Below are 23,548 nucleotides of genomic sequence, written 5' to 3'. Positions count from 1 at the left end.
GTACGTTTTATCTGACTTATGTAACTGTAACCACTCTGTACATCACCCCAATAACAATAAATAAATGTAAAAATAAATAAGTGCAAAACCGAAGAATTACAATTAAAAATTCGAATTAGAATAAAATAAATTCAAATTCTAGATTTTTAGTATCACTATTCACTTTTTCTGTGTTTAAAAGAATCCTACACCTAGTAGTTGCAATGGCAGAGAACATATACAATATTCTCACACTGGAAAAAATAATCATACTCTAACTTTTAGTAGTCTTGAATGTTTCTTTATGGCTGAATGTTGAGTTTGAAGTCATTGAAATACTATTGTCTTCATAATTCCAGGAAGGCAGCTGAACTCAAAGAGCTATCAATGCTATCTCCTTGCCAAGAAATAATAAGTGAGAAATAAGGCCAGAGGTGAGTCAAAAAGAGCAGGCAACATACTCTGTGATTTATGAGGCTCTCCAGATGCAGGCCAAAGGCAAAAAGACAGTTCCTCCAAAACCTCCATCTCTGCTTCAACTGTCTCCTAGAGTTTGCTCTTGGTGCCTGTGGGATATATTTCTATATTATCCAACAATTAACAATTACCTAGCCTGGCAATGACATCATCATCATCCTTACCAACACTGTCACCATCACAAGGTTTTCTACATACAAAGCTTTTGACATAAGTTACACCTCATCTAAGTGGTGTAACATAAGTTACACCACAACTACTACTTGAAGTAGGCATCATGATGCCCACCTTAAGTTGAAGAAACTGCAGTTGAGAAAAGTCAAATAATTTTTTTCCAAGACCACTCTGATACTATCTGGTAAACATAATACCTGAATCCAGGACAAGTCATTTCAAAGCTGTATTCAAATGAACTTTACAACTTGGGGGAGGAGGGGAGCTAAGGGAGAGGGAAAGCAGGAGAAAATGAGGGAGGGGCAACATTGTTCGAAAAGAAATGCACTAGAGTGGGAGAGAAATGAGGGAGGAGGTAACAAGCTTGACAAGAAATGTACTCACTACCCTACCTATGTAACAGTAACCTCTCTGTACATCACCTTGACAATAAAAAAATTTACAGACAACGTATGATACTGTAACCTCTCTGTACATCAGTTTGATAATAAAAATTTGAGGAAAAAAAATTTACAGAAAGAAATGCATTCATTGTCTTTCTTATGGAACTGTAAACCCTTTATAATAAAATAATTTTAAAGGCTGTGCTCTTCCTATATATTGATCTTGCATTTCTCAAATGCCTGAGCAGTCAGCTGCACTTTAAAGAACTTTAACATTTTACTGGGGGCTGGGGATATGGCCTAGTGGCAAGAGTGCCTGCCTCATATACATGAGGCCCTGGGTTCGATTCCCCAGCACCACATATACAGAAAATGGCCAGAAGTGGCGCTGTGGCTCAAGTGGCAGAGTGCTAGCCTTGAGCAAAAAGAAGCCAGGGACAGTGCTCAGGCTCTGAGTCCAAGCCCCAGGACTGGCCAAAAAAAAAAAAAAAAAAAAAAATTAAATTTACTAATGCAGGTAATATAGACTTTTTAAAATAATGCCTCTCTTTAAATATGAACTGGATGAAACCCTTTCAAAGTGAATTTTTACATAACAGTTGTTAACATAATTGTTCTTTTTTTTCTTATCCCTTCAAAGAATAAAACTGGTGACCAGTGGGTTGTCCCTGGAGCTCCCCAAGTGACCTTATCATTTGTAGACAGAAGAATCAGTTTAAAGTACATATCACCAGTGTTTGTCTTGGTATATCACCACTGGGATCAACCAAGCAGAAATGTAAACAACAGCTCACACTGGGTTAAAAATTCTGCATGACATTTCTTATCTCTTAGACAGGGTTCATCCTGTGTTCTCCGAGACTCCCATGCAACACTGGCTCCCAGAGACTTTTGGTTTTTACATGCTCCAGAATCTTAACTGAGGAAGAGCGTTGTCACAAGAAATTAAAAGTATATAAAGTAAGTAACCAGATATAAATCTCTGATTCCTTTGGATGAGATAGGTGGGGCTAGAACTTTTCCTGTTTTGTTATTGTGCTTTGAGACTGAATCACTTCACCAGAACACTGGCTCCCTTTGCCCATGATCCTGGAAAAGTAATACAGACACTCCTCCCTCCAAAGTATAGAGTAGTGGTTGAGTATTTATATAGGGAAGTAGAGTGAGATTTTTTTTAATATTCTGTGTAAACTAGTAAGTACTCTGCTAGGTAAATTTTTTAGTTGAATTAAAGGGAAAACTTGGATTTCTAATGCACGGAAGTTTGCTGTTTTCCCTAAGTGCTTCCATCAGCAGTTTCTATCATGGTTTATAGACAATAGCTTGGGAGGCTTGTCTATCACATGTTGACATTTGGCCTAATTAGGAAGCAAGAAGCGAGGATCTTTGAAATCTGATGAATTTGTGCTAGCATGTCTTAATTGTTCTGTTCTTACAAATGTTTCATGTTCCATTCTTCATGTTAGAGTGAAATTTTCTTGATTATTGTGCTATTCCTGGATCTTTTGGGTTGTTTGTTTGTTTGCTAATCTCCACTCCCAACTAATGCACATGATTCTAAATATAAGGGTTTTCAGATCACTTCCAAATAGCCTCTTCTTCAATGATACATATGTTTTACCAGTGGAAGAACTGAGTCTCACTCCCTGGTTATTTCTTACAGATTCCCCTATGTCCTAGAGAACCTGCCATGACCTTGTAACTGGCAGTATTTGTGTTAAAGGGTAGTTGTTTAGAACAGGTTGGAGGACATAAGCTGTCATTTGAGGCTACAATCCCACAGCATGGTCCTGCTCTACCACAGGTCTCACCAGCTTATATACTAGTTTGTAAATGCCAATTGGACACCTTCACACATATCCTTCTACCATCCATCTAGATCTTACATCTGATTATGCCTTAAATCACATGGCCAACTTAAGGCTATATTATTATATCATTAGGTAATCTGTGCCAACCACAGCCAATGTCACAATACAACTTTAACAAAAAAATTAAGACATGCCAGCATAAACTAGCCATGCCAGCATAAACTAGCCAGGAGAAGTGCATGTGCATGAAACAGACAGACAGACAGACAGACCTAGAGCCTAACACAGAGTGGTACCCAACATGGTGCGCTAATCTTGCCTAAACCTCTCTTTCGACTCACATGCAGAGTAGATGTAGTCTTCCTTGTATTTCCTTGTTCCTGATGTAAAAAGGTCTAATGTTTCATGAGTATACTCAGTACCATGGGTTAAGCATTTAGCTGGCTATTTTTTTATTTCTTTTACAACAAACTAATATTTATAGATTTATAATAAATGAATTAATAAATGGCACATCTGACAGCACCAGTAAGACAGCTTCCTACGAAATGCAGAGGTAAGCCATACCAGTCACTTAAACTGTGGTTGCTCCATCCACTGCTGGGCTCAGACTGGTCCCCTGACCCTAACAAAGTCTCCAGGTTAAAAAACTTGCTCAGGAAGAAAATACATCTGCTTGGAGTTTCCAAAACTTTTTCAGTTAGAGAGGTCCTTAGTATATTAACAATTTCTTCACACTGTCCCTATACCATAATTCCTCTTAAGTAGTTAAGTAGTCTAATGAGTCATGTACTTATATTCTAAGCTTGTTGTTTGAACAAATAGTGCCAAAAAAAGGAATAGAAGAAAATATTTATATTTGTTCTTAATCACAATTATTTGACAATGGGATTCATGTGCCTGCTGAGCACTGATCAATTTCTCAAAGAGGACATGACCTCCTCATTTCTCTCCCCCACACATACACTTACTTCTCTTGTGGCAACTTCCCAACCAGATGTCACTGAATGAAATACTGTCTATCACATAGTAAAACTGTCATATAATGCCTTGAATGCTGAGTGTTCAACAGACTAAATATCAACTACACTTTGCGCAAAATGATCAATCTCTAAGGCATCTCTGCAGTTTGGTAATGAAACCTCTAACCTCAACTTCCATCCCCACTACGTTATCTTAATAAATTGAAGTCCACACTCAATCTGACTTTAGTAAACTACATATTTGCATTTTACTTCTTTGAAGTAGAGGGCACAGAATTCAACCCAAGGCGGGGGAGGGGGTAGAAAAGTAATTTCTAACCTTCTGGTTAAAAATTAATAACTTTAGTGCAACTGAGAGTGACATCCCAATTCATTTCACAATTTTGTGTGATTGAAGGCACTTTATTAGCTTTTTGTTACAAATTCACCTTTAGTGACACTTAGTTATACTTTTTAATCCATTGATTTTTTTCTTTCATATGTAGTTAGAATTGACAATGCTTTTTTCATTAAAAATGATAGATTATTTAAAGGAACTAATAAAGAAATAGTAGGATTTTTACTGATTATCAATGTACAATGCAATAATATTTTAAATGCCATATTTGTATTCACTTGTGAAATAGCACTCCAATTATTATCATTTAGGATGCCTTATATCCTACTAAAAGTTCTTGTTAGAATGATAATTGAGTAATTATTAATAGAGTGATTGACTAAAAATTATTTTGAGATAAAAAATAGAGGGGAACAAAACTTCTTTCTGAAAAAGCACTAGTATTAAGTCACTTTCATTTCATATCAGAAATCCTATAAATGTTTGGAAGCGTTGACTTCAATCTAAGTGTAGGGTAGCATTTACATGTCTGCCTCTGTGCACTTCAATCCACTTCAATCTGCTTCAATGGTTTGCTTTTCCAAGTGTGGGGAACAGCTCTGAGACACTGATTATGCACCAAGAAGTTTTGAGTCAAAAAGAAAAAATTCTAAGGGGAAAAAAAAGCCCTTTCAAACATATTTTAAGACCTACTTTATACCCTCCTTTCTTCTTATTCTCTCTTTCCCTTTCTCTCATCATCAGTCTCAGAGTTCCCTACTCACTTCTTCAACTTTCTTTTTTTTTAATTTATTGTTATTGCAAAGATAATGTGCAGAAGGGTTACAGATACATTGGTCAGGTAATGAGTACATTTCCTTTTGAACAGTGTCACCTCTTCCCTCTTTTTCTCCAGTTTTTCCCCTCCTGAGCCCTCTCCTCACCCCAAGTTGTATAGCTCATTTTCAATATAGTGTCCAGTGAGTATCACTGCTGAATTAGTTCATCTTTTGTCACTATTTCTGTGCTTCCTCTTACCCTCCCCCAAATAGATAAACTTACACACAAGACAAAAAGTATACAGTTTAGCTTTCTATGAGAAATAAGGTTAGGTTCATGTTTTCAATTGTCCCCAATGGCTCTGAATCCAAATAGTTCATAATCTTGGAAATAAACCCAAAATTATCAAGGCAGATAATTAAAGGCAAATCTTGTAAAACTTTGAAAATAGCATCTACAGAAGGAAGAGTAGCAAAGCCTAAGTACCGTGCCTAATGCTTTTCATACATTAATTGAGTATGTCTTACAATGGCTAAGACCAGTTATACTTCTAGTTTCATATTAAGGAGAAGGAAACTGTGACACAGAAATTTTAAATTACTTGCTCAAACTATATCCATGATAATGAACCAGCTCTAAACTTCAAGCACAGGCATCTGGCTTATAAGTGCCTAAAAGCCCCAGGAAGATTCATTGCTCAGAATAGGCTTACCTAGTTCATGCACGATTTCTACATAATGTACAATCAATAAGATGTCAGTTTGAAACAGGAATATCTGATTGCCTCAATATATTACCCCAGAAAATATTTGCCCAACTATTTTTAATTAAAAATAATGTAAGATGATGAATCAATTCACATTACCCGAGAAGAAATCAACCTATTGCCAAATATTATTGTAACAACTATTACCACTCAAGTATGCTCCTAGGAGCTATGATAACGTAGATGCATTGAAGAAAATGACCTACTTTGGGGAAACACAACCTTAGGCTGAAATCAAGCTAATCAACAGTACACTGGCAGCTCCCTCCTGTGAGGGACACTGCTCTAGGAATCAAGGAAAGGCAAGCCCCTCACAAAATAAGCAGCCCTGATTGTGGAGCCAATTTTTCCATCCCTGTGCCTGCTGAATTCCTACCCATTCAGATACTATTCCTTTCTGTTGCTTTCCTACCACCCCAAAGTCAGTGTTAGCATCTCCTTCATGTGCTTACTGTAGTTTGTACATAGGCTTACCTGGGTCTTAGCCTTTCATACAAATTTCATATTTTTTTTAATTTTTGATTTGGCCACCAGACTGATTACTACCCTAGCCTACATCATTATGCCTATATCCTCTTTTTTACCCTGAAACTTAGACTAAAGCTTAGTCACAAAGAAACCAGGCACTGAGTGTTTAATGTCTGAATTAACCAGAGAATAAATCACAAAATGTGTACAAATTCCTATAGGACATTTGATTCCTCCATCTCCTTAACTAGGGTCTCCTAGTGACACTATCTCCAAAAGTTGGTCTAGACTTCCTGGGTGAGGCTTTCAGAGTTTGAAATCTTGGAAAGTGCTTATACTAAGCTAAAATGGCCTCTTCCGTTCCACAACTAGCTTTAATCCTAACACTTTCTTCTGTGATACAAAGATAGGTGTTTATATTACTTGGTCAAACGTCATTCCTCAGGTGACTGCAGACCTTTGGATCTACCTAGATAGGCTTTACCAGAGATACATGAGAAGCAGCAGTTCCAGGGTTGGCAATTTGGAGCTCTTACTACCCAAGGCCTAAGGGCTATACTAGTAGACCACATCGAGACCTAACACTCCATGATCTGGGGACATAGAGGCCTATTTCTTCAAGCTTTACAAGCCAAAGACTATGGCACTAGTCGCTCCCATTAGATCTGGGCTTTAACCACCAGTAGCCTAATCACTTAGCATCTGTTCTAATCCTTGAAAGCAGTACACAAGCAGCAGCAGGCAGTGCCATATACTTTTACAGCCCTTATTCAGGTCTTGGGTGCTGGGATCCTCAGTCCTACAGCTACTTGGGTTTAGCTTATGTGAGATTTCTTGGCCCTTAAGGCTTGGCAGCACTCTAGAACTCTTCCAGTGGCCCGGGCCCATAATTTTCCCATGTTTAGTTCTTTACAGCCCGAGTGGCCTCTCTTCTCTGTCATTCTGCTCTGCTATTTTCTGGAACTCTCCAGTTACTCTCTCATAAGGACAGCTGCCTGTGTCAGGGCAACAGCTACTGCCACGTCTGCTGCCATCACTACCATCTTCACCACTGCCACTGCTCTGCTTGCGCTTACATCATCTTTTCTTCATGGTAACAGCTCAGTCTGCTACACTACTGATAAAGATCAATAGTCAGCAAGAGAAAGCCTGTAAGAGAAGCCTTTTATTAGGCCTAATGTTGTAACACAAAGGGCAACACAAAAGAGTATCTCCTAGCTGGCTCGTTCCTGACAATCTGCTTATAAAGCCAGACAGGGCATATGCCAAAGGGTCCAGACCAATCACACAGTCTCTCTGCAAATGAAGGATTGTGTTTGCACCAATCATAAGCTTCCTGCTGGACTCAAGTAGAGTGCTCCTACTCTGGCCTGGATAAAAATGGCTTCCAGACAAGCAGGGTCATATAGTGTTTCCCCAAAGCGTATGATGGCAAAAATGTTTCAGCACAGGTTATTGAAACAGCTGTAACTAGGATAATGCCTTCTAGAGCCAAAGTAGTGCTTCAGTGGCAAGCAGCTTTGGTGGCCTGTGTAGCCTCCTCAAGGCATCTATAGAATGTCCAAAACAGCTGCGAACATATGAAGAAAGTTCAGCTGGCTGCAAAGCTGCCAAGGAACAAGGGAAGGTCAAGCAGCTATCAATTAGGAAGTCAAACCATTCCATCCTAATTTATTTAAAGGAAAAATAAATAATAAAGGCTTATCATGAGCAAATGGATGGATGGATGGATGGATGGGCAGACAGATAGACTGCTTGCTTGATTGATTGATTGATTGATTGCTTTGGTAGTACCAAGGTTTGAGTTCAAGACCTCAAATTTAGATACTGTAGCACTCGAGCTACAGCTACAGCTTTGTTTCTTGCTGTAGTTATTTTTCAGTCTCATATTTATTTCCCTAAGACAAGCCTCAGACCACATTCCTCCACCTGTGACCTCATATGTACCTGGGATCACAGGTATGTGCTACCACACCCAGTTTAGTTTGTTTAAGTGGAATCTTGCTGACCTTTTGCCTAGGCAGGCCTGGAATGGAGAACTTCCTGATTTCTGCTTCTCAAGTAGCTATGGTAATAGGCATGAGCCACTACAGTTGACCAAGTACTTAAAATGTTCTAACAATTCTTAATTTTTGTCCCAGTGTCCCCAGAAGAGGAAGGTCCATCTTATCATGTCAAGGCCCTTGGATTAAAAGGCACTATTTACTGCTTTTCTTTTTCCTCCTTACTGAACCAGGCTGGGCACTTTCAGTCATCAAGTTTACACCTGAAACTACAATATTCTAGACAAGGAAATATCCAGCACTGGTCCGTGCTATACCCATAGTCCATCTGTCTGTCTAGAGCACCATCTCTGAGCCCAAGAGGAGAGCTATGACTGGCCTCTCTCCCTGCTGACCTCTTCTCCAGTTCCAATGGAGCCACACCAGGGGAATTGCCTCACCCTCTTTCTTAACTCAGCTCTTGGAAATGGCTCCTCACCATCCTAAAAGTAACCTGCTCATATTTCTGTTATTCTGCCATGACCACAAATGTGTTGCACTGATCACACATAATTGATTTCCTAAAGTCATTTAACTCATAAAACTTTTATTCATTTATTATATGACTTCCATGGCCCACAAATATCAGTGGTACATGAGGAAACTGGAGTTTGAAGAGAATGAGCAACTTTCACGTCACCAAGCAGATGCCTAATTGAACAGTGATCTGAAACAGATGAGTCTTCACCTAGTACCCACCTTCCAGCTCCCTGTCTAAATACAGTGTCTACTCTCCTGCCCAGGGAGGTGGAAATTATGTAGAACTTTTGATTATGTAGTATCCATCAAGTTCTAAAACATGGCTTCTCCAAAGAGAACCTATACTACGGCTATGGGAAGTAACCAGCCTTACATTTTTACAGACACCAGAAAAAAAAAAAGAGCTTTTCACTGAAGAAATATTTACTAAACACCTATTATATCATGGTCCACATACTGCCTTAGACCACAGAACACAACAGAGAACAAAAAAGATAAAGCACTTTGGTTGAACTTCTCTCAGGTTCCCAATTCTAAAAATGCAAATTATTAAACTCCAGCTTTGAGGAGAGTTCAAATGTGACACAGAAAATAGAAAATAGTCTGGTGCTTTATCTCTAACAAGCTGGACTCATATCTCCAGTTAACTACCAAAAAGCTGGAAGTGGAGCTGTGGCTCAAGTGGTAAAGCACCACTTGAGTGAGAAAGCTAAAGACCAGTGCCCATGCCCTGAGTTCAAGCTACATACACATATATACACACACACACAAAGCAAGTGTTCAAGAAATCTGTGTCTTTGGGACACTTTCTTGTTCTTCTAAAAATCTAAAAACTTGGGCAGATAAAATGATCTCAAGAACACACTAGGAAGCAATATCTAACATTATTTGATTTGTGCTCAAAATGTGTACTACGAGCCATAAATGCTATAGGAATATATTCATGTAAAATGCAGAAAAAGAAACCAATTTTGGAAATACTTTTACAGTAACAATGACATACATTTATTGATTATTTACTATGTTCCAGGAATTATCAATTCACCTGAGTCTCACAAAACACTGCAAGGAGACCATTACTGTTTTCTCCATTTATATGCTGCACAGAGGCATTAAATAAATTGCCAATGATCACATGGTAGCAACCGACAGAAGTGATTGTTTAAATCAGCACACTGTACTGTCTCACAGCAATTTTACCAGTCCTGGCTATTAACCCAGGGCTTGGCATCAGATGTTTCTCTAACCAGTGCCAGCAATGACTGCACCATGCTCCCCAAAAGTGAATCAACATCAGACTGAAGCAGGAGGCACAGTGTCCCATGTCTACCTTTTCGCCACAAACCCCCTCACTGGTAGCCCCCACCCCACCCACCCCCACCTCTTTCTTTCCCCCGGTGACTGCTGGGCCTTGGCAATGTGCTAGAGATCCATGGGCAGGCACACAGCTGTGCAGGAGGAGAATCGGTGGTGGTCACAAGTGTCTTGGCTCCTAGTCCCAACTCCACCCCATCAGCTGTTGGGTAATGGCCCCTCACCAATCTGAGCCTGGCTGTTTGACAAGGTAACCTTCTCTTTTGTTGCTGCTTCCTCAGCTCTAGAGTTGGAGCCGGGAGGCTGGATGCAACCCAGGCCAGAATGCAAGACTCTTCCCACCAAAGGGTCCGATTTCAGCCACTCTGCCAGAAACTACAAACAGCACTGACAACCACAACTTCACTAATACTGGGCGCCCGGCTCTGAGTGAGGGGCGGGAACATAACCAGGGGTTAAACCAGTGACCTAGACATTTCCCTCCTCACATTCACACACTGAGACAGGCTGCAGAGAACTCAAACGGAGGAAATCCTTTCATCTTCCAAATTCTTTTTTTTTTTTCCCCTCCCTGGTTTGTTAGAGCAGCCAAGGGTGGGTGAGGCTTTGTGAATAAAAAGCTCGGCTTCATTTTCCCCACACAAGAGAACATGGCCAAGCGAGTGGCGATCGTGGGAGCCGGGGTCAGCGGCCTGGCCTCCATCAAGTGCTGCCTGGAGGAAGGACTGGAGCCCACCTGCTTCGAGAGGAGCGATGACCTTGGGGGACTGTGGAGATTCACTGTAAGTGGGGTTCCAACTGCTTTCATTTGTCTATTGGGGAAAGGCTTAACTGGAATAACAAGAGACTTGTAAGTTTTTTTTCTTCCACAGGGCTTATCCTGAAAAAGGCTAGAAATGTCTGCTGAAGCAGGGTCAGGAGGGACTTCTGAAATTATTAAAAGTAGAAACTAAGCATAGGCTGAGCTCTAGGGAGAAGTATCAGCGGCTTTACAAATTTTATCCAGGGCCCAGAGGGAGAAATGTTTCAGAGAAGCCAGCCCATAAACTATGGAAGAGAACCGAATGATGGGGCAGGTACAAAGGGACCATGACTAGGGGAACAAGAGCGGAAGAAGGTGTAAAGCAGGACCAAAGACTGCAAGTGTTTGGAGTAACCATTAAGAATCATAGTCTCTGCCTGCAGGACTAAGCTGCTTTCATCTTTTCCCTGTCCCGTTCCATCTGTGTAGGAGGGACACAAGGATCAGTATAGAATGAGTTCCATAATCAAGATCCCACTGTCTGGACAATGCCAGCCTATGTATAAAAGATGAGTTTCTTTTTTTTTTTTTAAGAGTTTAAAGCCTTTTCTTGTTGTGCCCTCAGCACAAAAAAAGAAGTGATATTCTCTCAAATCTGAGCAGGGTAACAGTCTGGACTGGAGAGGGGAATGTAAAGCTCACCCATGATTGGCCTGGATCCTAGAGGGATTACAATAGCCCTGCTACAGGCCAATGAAACCCTGAAAAGAAAGTGCTCTTCAAACTCCAGAGCTCAGACAGGAAGCCTTTATATCAGATCTCTCCAAACTCATGTTTTCTGGGGTTTTTCACTCCTTCAAGTCACAAACATTTCCCATAAACTTTAGACGTGCTAAGGAGAAAGCTCTCAGGCACAGTGTGAGAGAGCAATGTGTCAGATTCCCTGAGAAGCAAAGAGAAAGACTGGGCATTCCTCCATTATAGAAAGAACTTGGAACTGGAATAAACTAATGATTTTCTAACTAAGCAATGCTTTCAGAAAAGCAAGATAGTTTAGTCAACAGTCCTCCAGCATAGGCTAGCTTGACACATGCAAAGAATTGCACAGCCTAAATTGTCTCTAATCACCAAATGTGAACGTCAATGCATGGAGACTAAGTAAAAGTGCACACCATTCCCATGATTCAAATCGTGTATGTCCTGATAGGATGGTAAAACATGTCACCTGCACCAAAACACTCCTCTTCTGTACTCAGTGAAGACACTACTAATCAAACAATTAACTAAGCCAATAATGAGTCTCAGATTCCTTCTTAACACAGTATACAACATCTAAGCACATCTAACCAGTAGGAGTTGGCTTTAAAAATATATATGACCAATTATATTGCCCAAGTTATTTGGCTAAGGTAATTTCAGTGAGCCCAAAGATCAAATGCTATACATAGTCTTTTAAGATAAGACCCTCCCACTGGCTGGGGATATGGCCTAGTGGCAAGAGCACTTGCTTCGTATACATGAAACCCTCGGTTCGATTCCCCAGCACCACATATACAAAAAATGGCCAGAAGTGGCGCTGCGGCTCAAGTGGCAGAGTGCTAGCCTTGAGCAAAAAGAAACCAGGGACAGTGCTCAGGCCCTGAGTCCAAGGCCCAGGACTGGCAAAAAAAAAAAAAAAAAAAAAAAGACCCTCCCACCAAAAACAAAATGTCCCTTATTTAGGTAACATATACCTAATGGTTGACACTAAAATTCATGAAGCTGTGTACAACTGGCTGTATAACTTGGACAGACCAAACAGCTATGCAGAAAGCATTGCAGGGGACACAAAAATGAGAAGGATTTTCCCTGCCCCAGGGAGCTGTCAAGCAGAAGGAAGAAGGCTAAGATCTTGCAAGGCAGAAACAGTGCTGTGAGCATTGGAATGTGGACAGGATTATAACCACGGGCAGGAAGCCAGGGAGCCAGGGGAGGCTTTGTGGAAAAGATAGTGGAGAAGAGCTTTGAAGGATTTCAACAAGCAGAAGAGACGGAGTAGTAGATACCAGAAAGGGTGAAAGTGTCAAGCATGTTCATAAACTAAGACCTCAATGGTGCATGTAACCTATGTAAGAGAAGTAATGATAGGGAAGAAGGTAGATGAATGTCTGTTGCTATTCGATTTCAAAACCAATGGGTAAGGAGCATATTTTAAGAAAGTTGTTGTTGCTGTTGCTCTTGTCATTGTTACCTTTGAATGTGTTCATGATGCAAAAGTTGGTAGGTAAAGTGAAAACCTCTGGATTGTAGGAAATGATTGAATATAAAAGACTAAGCTGAGAAATGATCCTTCAGAAAATGTAAAGAGCAGAATTACGGACATGAATGCAAGAGTTAGTTCAGGAAAGAAAGAAATGAGGCACACCTTCCCCAGAGACTAGAGGAAGGGAAAGTAAGCACAGGAGATAAAATGAAAAGAGACCCAAGAGCACTCACACATCAGAAGTCTTGCTTCTTTCTGGAAATCATGGCAGTGTAGAAGGTGAAGAGGCTTTAGAAGTAAGTAGAACTGGAGCAATAGAAAAATAGAGACAGTCGGGAAAAAAATTTATGCAATGCCATTAAAACGTTGCCTTTAGAGGCAAGGAAGGGCCAGGGTAAATTTAACAGGTCAGTTAATAAGTTATTCCACCTCTATTGCCTCGTTTATAAAACAAAAACGAGTGAGTTTGAGAAATGAGTGTGAGTGCTGAGCTATGGAAAGCCTGAAGAGTAGGAACATCCACCCCTATCTTTATGAAGCAGCCTACCCTTGATACAGAAGCCTCTTGAGGCCCCTCTGTAATACCTTGAAATTCTCCTAAGCCTAACTGAAAATCCTAAACTAGGTGACCTTGAAAGTGTCTTCCAGCTCCAACATGCTATGAGTCTGGTGTGTCTTTCTAAAGATGTCCCTTTCCTCCCCTTCCAAATACACACACACACACACACACACACACACACACACACACACACAGCATGCACACAGAGTAGGAAGCCCACCCAAAACCTGAAGAATTATTAAAGAGCTTACTCTAAAAGCACTGTGCTTGTCAGAAGCTGCAAATACAAAGTGTGGTTCCTAGTGAGGTTATAAGGGTCAAGAACCCATGATGCAAACAAAAGAGGCAAAAGACAGAAACACAACAAAACACATGGAAAGACAGTTCCCAATTCCAAATAGGAAGAGGGCTCACAGATATGTAGAGCAGTTACAAAAATTCCTGCCACCTTCCAGCTTACCACAGAAAAGATTTCACTGGAAAAGCAAAAACATCAGGGATTGGAGCTGTATTTCTAAAGCTTCAACGATCTTGGTAGGTCTCATTTTATTCACACAGTCAATAACTATTTATTAAATTTCTACTGTCCATATGGGAGTATGCCTGATAGGCTCCTCATGAAGCTTACATTTCAGGGGTCGTGAATTCTGTGCATATCAAGAGAAATTCTCAGCCGAGCACTGGTGGCTCATGCCTGTAATCCTAGCTACTCAGGAGGCTGAGATCTGAAGATCACAGTTCAAAATCAGCCTGGGCAAGAAAGTCTGTGAGACTCATCACCAATTAACTGCCAGAAAATAAAAGAAAATGGAGCTGTGGTTCAACATGGTAGAACACTAGTATTGAGCAAACAAGCTCAAAGACAGTGTCCAGGCCCTGAGTTCAAGCCCCATGACTGGCAAAAAAATTAATAATAATAATAATAAGTTATGGCCCCTTTACATCTGTTTTTAAAAGAAGAAAAGAAAAACCTCTGCCCTGATAATAACTTCCATGTCAAAAGTCTTCCCCAGGGCTAGGAATGTGGCTTAGAAGTAGAGTGCTTGCCTAGCATACACAAAGCCATGGGTGCAATTCCTCAGCACCACATAAACAGAAAAGGCCAGAGTGGTAGTGTGGCTCAAGTGGTAGAGTGCTAGCCTTGAGCAAAAAGAAGTCAGGGACAGTGCTCAGGCCCCAAGTCCAAGCCCCAGGACTAGCAAAGAAAAAAAAAGTCTGCCCCCCAAAACACAAAACTTAAGAAAGACAATTTCCTTGGAAGTTACAGAACAATATGGATAGTAGTTAACCTTTATTGAGAGCTTAATGGGCACTGTTGTAAGTACCTTGTAACTTCCATTTCACTTTATTCTGGGGACATAACTGTAATTGTATTCCTACTCATAGAATGAAACTGAGACACAAAGTGGTTAAGAAAATTCCCAAGATCACCCAATAAAAATGTAGAGCTGACCCTGGGCCAGGCAGTCTGACTCTGGGCCTGTGCTGGCAAGATCTACATTCCAAGCATTGGCAGAGTCTGATTCTTAGCTCACAAATCAGACAAAACCTGAGGGTGGCACCCAGAATCCCACCAAGTTTCTCAGTGGATGATGGTGGCATTCTCACTGTACCGTAAAACCAAAGTGGACCAGAAAGCCAGCAACTCCCTGTACCTTTTGCTTCTCCACAGCCCATTTCTCCCCCTTTATACTTCTCACTCATTTCTTTCCCCTTATGAGAACTAAACTCTTCTCTGAAATGGTTCCATCAATTCTCAGGGGGACATGTGCTCCCACACTTGGGAGTGCCAGGGCAATTGCCATAGCCATACAGGGACAGTGCCATACAGGACATACAGGACAGGGCAGCTGAAGCGGTTACAGGGAGAGGTCCAGAGGGCCTGGGAATCACTAAAGCAGATTTCTCACTGAAGGAAACACTGGAGGGAGATGCCAGGATCCACAAATACCATTTACAAGGGACATATAGGCTTGCTGTATATGTGCTCAATACTGCAGACCTTGTACTTTTCCAAGACAAACAGTCCATAGGAGGAAAGGGAGAAGAGAGCAGAGTTCAGGCTCAGATTCCACCCTAAGGGAGAAGTCTCCTTAAGCTCTGCTAACATCTGTGATGCATTACTTCAAACAGGCTTCAGCATTTCCTGGACCCGCCTTTACAGTTATCTCCTGGAATTTTGAAAAACAGTGAGGCTTTTGCCTCTCCTTTTGTTATTTATTTGTTTTAAGATGTCATAAAATATATAGCTCCTAGAATTATCTAGTTTCACCAAGTCGGATACTTAAACAGGCAGTTTAAAATGCCTTCATTTTTAAAATTATTTTTATAGAAATCTTTACAAATTGTATTACACAAATTTCTGTCTTCCTTAAACAGTGTGTGTGTGAGAGAGAGAGAGAGAGAGAGACAGAGAGAGACACACAGAGAGAGATAAGAGAGAGAGAGAAATTTAGTCTTATTTAAAAAAAGAAAAAAAAACACTGTTTTTGCAATAAGGTGTTTAATCCTCTTAGAGACCAAAGAAACATGAATGAAATTTAGCCCTACATTAACTAATCCCAAAGTATTTTCAACTGATAGGCTTTTTTTTTCTACTTATACTATAGCTTCTTCTCTATTTACTCCCCCTCATCAGTATTATAGATGATTATAGCTATCATTCTTAAAACCCAGAGGAAAACTGAGTACTGGGTTCCATTAGCAAGTATGCAGACTGAATTTTGGACTCTTAACTAGTCTCCTTCTCTTCTTTCCTGCCCTCTCTAATTTATCTTTTATAGAAAAAGAATTAGCTTTCCAAAATCAAAAGCATTCATACAGTGCCATAATTTTTCTATTAAAAAATCCAAATTGCTTAACTTTGTGTAATGCCTTCATAATCTTAACTTGGCTTCTTCTTAATCATTCCAAGAACACTATAAAAACAAAATATCTAGAAATGGTTCATCACCAAAACCTACTTCCAGGCCCTTGTCTATTTCTATATTTTCCTGTACTTTGTAGTAGTACTACCTGAAAATGAACATGAGAGTTTATACATGTTTATTTGTTATCATATAATAGGTGAAATAATAATTTGGGTCATATGATTTACATTGAAAGTCCAATGTTCATTATTTCCCTAGTGAAGAATAACAAATTCCACTAGAAAAATAGTGGGTGGGATATTTCATCTAGGTCACCTCTAGTATCATCAATGTTTGAGACTTTTCAAAAGTTAATTTCCATATATATCTGTGTGTCTGTGTCTGTGTGTGTGTGTTCATGCATGCATGCTCATGAGTGTGCACTGTTTGCACAGGAATATGTTGAAGAAGGCAGAGCCAGTCTCTACAACTCTGTTGTCTCCAACAGCAGCAAGGAAATGTCCTGTTACTCAGATTTTCCATTCCCAGAAGATTACCCAAATTTTGTGCCAAATTCCCTCTTCCTGGAATATCTTAAACTGTATGCAAACCGGTTTGATCTTCGGAAATGCATTCAATTCAAGGTAAGACATGAATCATAAATAATTCATCAGGAAGCATTCTCTTATATTCTATTACTTCTCATTAGACTAGTTCTGGGTTCTTTAGGTGAGATATTGAACCAGTATGGTTAATAATACCTTTACTTCATGTTGATTTTAATGGCAGTTCTAGAATTTGAACTCAGGGCTATGTACTTGCTAAGCAGGTGCTCTACCACTTGTACCACTCCAATTTCTTTCTTGCTGGCTATTTTCAAGACAAAGTCTCATTTTATGCTGGGTTCATTCCGGACTAAGATCCTCCTAATTGTGCTTCCCTTTTGTTGCTGAGTTGACAGGCAGAGGAAAGCTGGATACTGGGTTCGATTAGCAAGTAAGTAGATTGAATTTTGGACTCTTAATTAGACTCCTTCTCTTTTATCCTGCCCTTTCTAATTTATCTTTTATAGAACCATCTAAATGTGTAAGCATTCAATACAGTGCCATAACTTCTCTATTAAAAAATCCAACTTTCTTAACGTTTTAAAAAGCCTTCATAATCTTAACTTGGCTTCTCCTTAGTCATTCCAAGGACACCATAAAACCAAAGTATGTACAAATGGTCCATTCCCCCCTCCAAAAAAAAAACCTGGTAATAAGTGGCCTCAAATTGTAATCCCATCTCCACTTCCAAGTAATTAGGATTCTAGGCTTGAGCCACTGCCCTGGCTGATAACACTTTTTCGAGGCAAGCATTCTACCACTTGAGCCATGCCTGCAACTCATAATAATTTCTTTTCTGAAACACAGAGCTAATGCAAGTGCAGAAACCTAATAAGCATTTTGAATATTATCAACTAAAGAGAAAATGCCTTAGGAAACATATTAGAAGCACTTGTGCTTTGATATTTTTGTTTTGTTTTGTTTTTTGCCAGTCCTGGGGCTTGAACTCAGGGCCTGAGCACTGTCCCTGGCTTCTTTTTGCTCAACGCTAGCACTCTACCACTTAAGCCACAGTGCCACTTCTGGCTTTTTCTATATATGTGGTGCTGAGGAATCGAACCCAGGGCTTCATGTATACGAGAGGAGCACTATACCCCTAGACCATATTCCCAGCCCTCTTTGATATTTTTGAAAAGGAGAAAAAGGTAGCAAAGCTTCATAGTAAGTCAATAATTTTTGCTTTTAAATTTGACTTGTGCTATGTTTATTAAATACATATTTCTTAGGGAGGAGCATTAGGTACTTGCCTATCTCCCCAGGATCATAAAAAATAAATATACTTCCTAAATCAGTATATATGTGATAAAATATACATACTCCATGAGCAAAGAGACTGTTTGAACTTTGGACTACCCCAGAAACACCAGGCTGTAAAGTTAATATAGTTCTTCATTTCTGAGAAACTTCAGCAATGTATTCTATCAGACCTTTCCTAAGCTAAGCTGAGTTGAGGCTAAATTTATGTTTCAATTATAGATAATCATATTTCTATTACACTTAACTATTGTTCAAGAAGGAGTTCTGTTAAAAATAAGGTTGCATAACAGAAAAAATAATCATAAAAAGACATCAGAAACCTACATTATTATCTTGGTTTGATCACTTGCAGGGAGAATTTGAGCAAACCACTTAATCACAATGTGAGCCAATCATAAATCCAAGATTAAAATACGTTCATCAAAGAAATTACAGTGGATCTGATAGCCTGATGAGGAGTCTACGATTATACTAATTGTGTTTATTCTGTGCTCTAGAACTTCTGAAGTGTGAAGTGGCATGTCCACCAGCAAGCTCTTAAAGGAAATTGGAGAACTCCTAATCATGTCTGTGATTCTTTCTTTTTTATTCAGACTAAAGTATGCAGTGTGAGAAAATGCCCAGATTTTGCCACTTCTGGCCAATGGGAAGTGGTCACTCTGCATGAAGGGAAGCAAAACTCGGCCATCTTTGATGCTGTCATGGTCTGCACTGGTTTTCTCACTAACCCTTCCTTGCCACTGGATTCCTTCCCAGGTAGAACATTTTCTGAAAATGACTTTAAATTAATTGTCTTACATGAACATCCAGACTTGTGGTTAGTATAAGGATGAATTCCTATGGCTCCTTCATTAAATAGGTTTTAGTAACAGACTTTTTTTCTAACTAGTACTTTTCTAGACAGTTTTTCGAATAACTGACTAAGCGGCTCTATGGTTCACTAAGATTCAATGTCATTCCTTAAAATGAGAGATAGCGCCTAAAAAAACTCTTATAAAGCACAGGAAGCTCTGAAAAGTTGAGCCAGCTCAATTGAGTTGAGTTACCAAAGTTAAGTTTGGAGAAAACAAAGGTCAATTGGTGAATAAAGAAAAAAATAATTTTTTTTTCTGCTGGTTTGTTTTATATGATCCTAGCAATGGCTAGATCTGAGGAGTTTTGTTTTTTTGGTTTTGATTTTGTTTTTGTTTTGATTTTTTTGGACTGTATGTCAATAGTCAATGGGAAAATAAATCTTGGGAGACAAGTTAAGACATCTTTGGGTTTCAGTTTCTTCACTTGGATTTGCAGCCATAATTCATGCTAATCTATGTCAAATTTCAAATGGGCTTCAACTCAACGGAGTAGAAAATGCTATTGTTTGGTCTATTTTTACCTGCAACTAAGCATTCAACATGCTAAAACTAAAGGAAATTTTTCTCCAAATCATGTAGTTATGGCCTAGAGTGATCCAACACTCAATTTTCCAATAAGCTCGTGTACTTCCCATGGTCCCATATGTACTTCCCGTGGTCCCACATGTACTTCCCGTAGTCCCACATGTACTTCCCATGGTCCCATGTCTGTGCCAATGATCACCCAAGTCTCGAAAAGTGCCATAAAAATGAATTGCTAAACTGAAAAAAAAAACACATCAGTACTATCTTCTTCCCAATGCAAGAAATTATTCTCCAAGATCCCTGAGAGAGATTTAACCATCCTCTGTTGGACACACTCAGAAAGGGAGGGACTCTAGTCATCGCACAAGGCAGTGCAACTCTTGGTGAATTCTTGCCTTCAAAGGAACACCCTAAACAGCCCAGAGACTCCATCTGTCAGAAGGGAGTGCCTGACCTGGGTCACCCCAAGAAGGCTCCATGACATGGAGAAAACAGCATTTATCCACTATCAACTGTGTATTTATATTAGCTACTAAGATTACAGAAATGGATAAGGATATAACCTGTATTGGAGGCATGAATAGAGCTTTATGGAACTCCAGAGGAGTAATCAGCCCACCTGGAGTGATACCAATCTCTCATCTTCAGTAAACTCACATACCTCCCTTGGTCCTGGATCCACTCCAGAAGCATATCAGATTAGAATAAAGCATATGCTGAAAGCAACTAAGCCAGTGTGCTTAGTATGAATAGAAAATTCTGGGACCCAAAAAGTTTAAATTCTGTGCTGCACAACTACCTAGCTCATACTCTTCAGCCTCCCACTTTGCCTCTGGTTTTCACTGGTAAGTGGAGGAACTTACCCAACTGCATTCAAATCTAACAAGAAAGGCCCTGTGAGACTTGCAGTTCTTAATATCAGTTTGCCAGGCGGTACCAATTTGAAATCCAATTTGAGTATGTGACTGCCAAGAAGACTTGGTACTCTAAGATTCTGTTACCTTAGACTTGAAAAATCCAGTACTCCCAGTCCCACTATCATTTTCTTGCCTAGCAAGGCTTTTTCTAGCAGGCTTGCTAAGTCCATACATACTCCATGATATAGTTGCTAACCATGACAAAAAAATTTAAGTTCACTGAAGATATTAACTAACAGTATCACCAGTTCTTGAGTCCATCCCAAAGAAGGTATTCCCCTCCCCCCCAAAAAAATTAGTAGAAATAGTAAGAATCACAATTAAAATAAATATATACTCAAAATAACTATTTATATTCATTTAGAACTATATATTTTTGAGTTGACTAAGCCATATTCTTGTGATATGATTTCTCATTCTGTCCTTCTGCAAGATAAGAAGTCCATAATCCATAGAAGATAGCCACACAGAGCCTCATTTTTGTCCATTTGTAAACCAAAACAGCTTGACTCAAAAGGAATCTGTGGTGGTCTAAGGATCTAGAGATAACTCTATGATTCTTCTTAGCCCTTTCTAGTTCCCCCTTCTTAGAAGTCTTTAGATCCATATTATGGGGTCTCTGTACTGAGCTAATATTTGAATTAGGTTGTATCTATGTCAAATTCTAAATGTTCCTGATCCTGCTTAAGCTTTAACAAGGATTCAGGTTAGATTTCTCATGATTCAAAGGGAGTTCAAGGGCCATCACATCGGGACAAGGACCCTTCATATAAGCATACCCAGTTGTTCTGAGAAAAACTAGGTACCTTGTCACTTTTTCTAGAAAAGCCAGATTCTGTGTTCTGATTGCATAACATGGCCTTGAGAGTCAAAAATTCTCCATTTGCATTGATGTCTCAATGGGGCTTGGCACAAATGGCCTGAGGTACCTCATTAGCCCACGGAGGCAACCCTGGCTGGTGTCACTAACCTAACCCCTTTTTAATCTGTGCCAACACTGGCTGACTCAGCAAATGGACCCTGAGCTCCATTAGAGTTAGTCTCCAAGGCGGACTATGAACAAGCTTCCACAAGCTGTGTGGGCCTCTGTGAATAAGAACCACATTTATCTTATTTCCCCCACATTATTTAACACACAGGGTAGATAGGATACATAGCAGATGTCCCAAAAGTATGCTGAATTGAGACCCTGATTCACACTTTCCTTTAACTTCTTTGGGCTTTTTTTCTCCTTATTTGTGAAAAGCTACCCAGTCCATATAAATATTAGTAATTTAAATAGTATCCCAGTGACTTCCAGAAGCCTTTAAATGGCAATGACTCCCTCCACTTTTGTTTAAGATGACTGTGGCCCTACTAGTTCAGCTTCCTTGTTATTCACTTAGTAAGTAGAACTAGAAACACATGGAGTAAGATGAAGTAATTGCCCATCTTTACCCATAAGTAAATGGGGTGAGTAAATAAATCCAATTGCCTACTAATATTTTGTAAAGTCATTTATTCATATTCCAGGTTTCCTCAGATTTGAACATAGTAGTCAAAGGAACCTAAGTCATGCCAAAAGTGTGTTATCAAACAGAAAACAAAATGTGTGTTTCATTTACTGACCCTACAAATTCTTTACTTGACTTTGTTTTTCCAGGCATAAATACCTTTAAAGGCCAGTACTTCCATAGCCGGCAGTATAAGCATCCAGATATATTTAAAGACAAGAGAGTTCTTGTGGTTGGAATGGGAAATTCTGGCACAGACATTGCTGTGGAGGCTAGCCACCTGGCCAAAAAGGTACCACTCTTGATGTTAACATTCATGTCTCAAGAAAACAGTTTAATGCCATGCTAAATGTTAAAGAAATAACAATGCCTAACAAGTAACACATTTTTGGAAGTACTTTTATGGATTACTCCCCAAGTTTGCTGCTATAAAATTCCAGCTGTCCTGTATTTCCTCTAAACCATTTTCTATGATTTCTTGTTTTGTCATTTTCCTAGCCATCCAAGAGTACAGGACACATCTTTTGTTTTCTCAGCCCCACACATCAGAAAACCCTGGCAAGTTTTTGCTTCCTAAGGGCTCCCATTTTCCCCTTTACGTTATTTTGTTTTATTTTATGTTATTTTATGTTATTTTATTTTATTTTATTTTATTTTATTTTATTTTATTTTGGAGCCAGTCCTGGGGCTTGAATGCAGAGCCTGGGCACTGTCTCTGAGCTTCTCTTGTTCAAGGCTACCACTCTACCACTTGAAAGCCATAGCCACAGTAGTTTATTGGAGATAAGAGTCTCGTGGACTTTCCTGCTGGAGCTGGCTTTGAACCACAATCCTCAGATCTCAGCCTCCTTGTAGATTACAGGTGTGAGCCACCAGCATCCAGCTCCTATGTACGTAGGAAGAGAGAAGACAATGAAAGGTGATTGTAATTTCATATACTTATTATCATTGTGCTGATACTGGAGTTGGAACACTAGGGCCTTGTAATCTCACTTGGCTTTTTAACTCAAGGCTGATACTGTACTACTTGAACCACACCTCCACTTCTGGCCAGGCTGACTTCAAACCTTGATCATCAAATCTCAGCCTCCGCAAGTAGCTGGGGTTCCAAGTGTGAGCCACCCATGCCTGGCCTTTCCTTCTTTATTTGTTGTTACTTCCCTCCTCAAGTCCATTCTATCTCACACCCCAATCCATGCAGTGCCCCCAACCACCCACATACAAGTCCCCTGAATGGCCTGCTTTCATATGATACGTTCATGTTGAAAAACTAGTAACTCCCCTAACCTGAAAAGAAAATGCAGAGTTTTTAGCCCTCTGTCTTATATTTTCCCACAATCTGAGTTAAATCCTCGCATTACCCATCACTGTAAGCCTTGCGCGATTCTCTGCGTAATCAGCTGTGGCCCAGCAGATCTACTCTGAACCCTTTTTCAATTCCTGTGTCTTTATGTTTCCTTTGCCCACACCATCTCCCTCCTTTCTTCAGTGCCCTTTTCTTTTTATTGCAATAGATATTTATATCCCTAGCT

General features: G+C 39.8%; 1 protein-coding gene across 3 annotated transcripts in view; it reads left to right on the top strand.

Annotated features, from left to right (window-relative positions):
* The first annotated feature begins 362 nt into the window (after positions 1 to 362).
* The window catches only part of Fmo1 (flavin containing dimethylaniline monoxygenase 1), a 30,666-nt gene continuing 7,480 nt past the window's right edge, over positions 363 to 23,548 (top strand). Inside the window, exons 1-6 of one of the 3 annotated variants that reach the window (XM_048357381.1) lie at positions 363 to 417; positions 1,852 to 1,973; positions 10,618 to 10,755; positions 16,821 to 17,009; positions 18,821 to 18,983; positions 22,166 to 22,308. In XM_048357381.1, coding sequence (XP_048213338.1) covers positions 10,624 to 10,755; positions 16,821 to 17,009; positions 18,821 to 18,983; positions 22,166 to 22,308 — 627 coding nt within the window. In that variant the 5' untranslated portion in view covers positions 363 to 417; positions 1,852 to 1,973; positions 10,618 to 10,623. Of the gene's footprint in view, positions 418 to 1,847; positions 1,974 to 10,232; positions 10,403 to 10,617; positions 10,756 to 16,820; positions 17,010 to 18,820; positions 18,984 to 22,165; positions 22,309 to 23,548 lie in introns of those variants that run through there. The other 2 variants (XM_048357382.1, XM_048357383.1) reach the window with 2 other exon arrangements.

Source organism: Perognathus longimembris, chromosome 11 (genome assembly GCF_023159225.1).
Source record: "Perognathus longimembris pacificus isolate PPM17 chromosome 11, ASM2315922v1, whole genome shotgun sequence".
In the NCBI taxonomy this organism is placed as follows: domain Eukaryota; kingdom Metazoa; phylum Chordata; class Mammalia; order Rodentia; family Heteromyidae; genus Perognathus; species Perognathus longimembris.
Note: the sequence above shows the minus strand (reverse complement) of the source record. Positions and strands in the feature narration are given on the sequence as shown.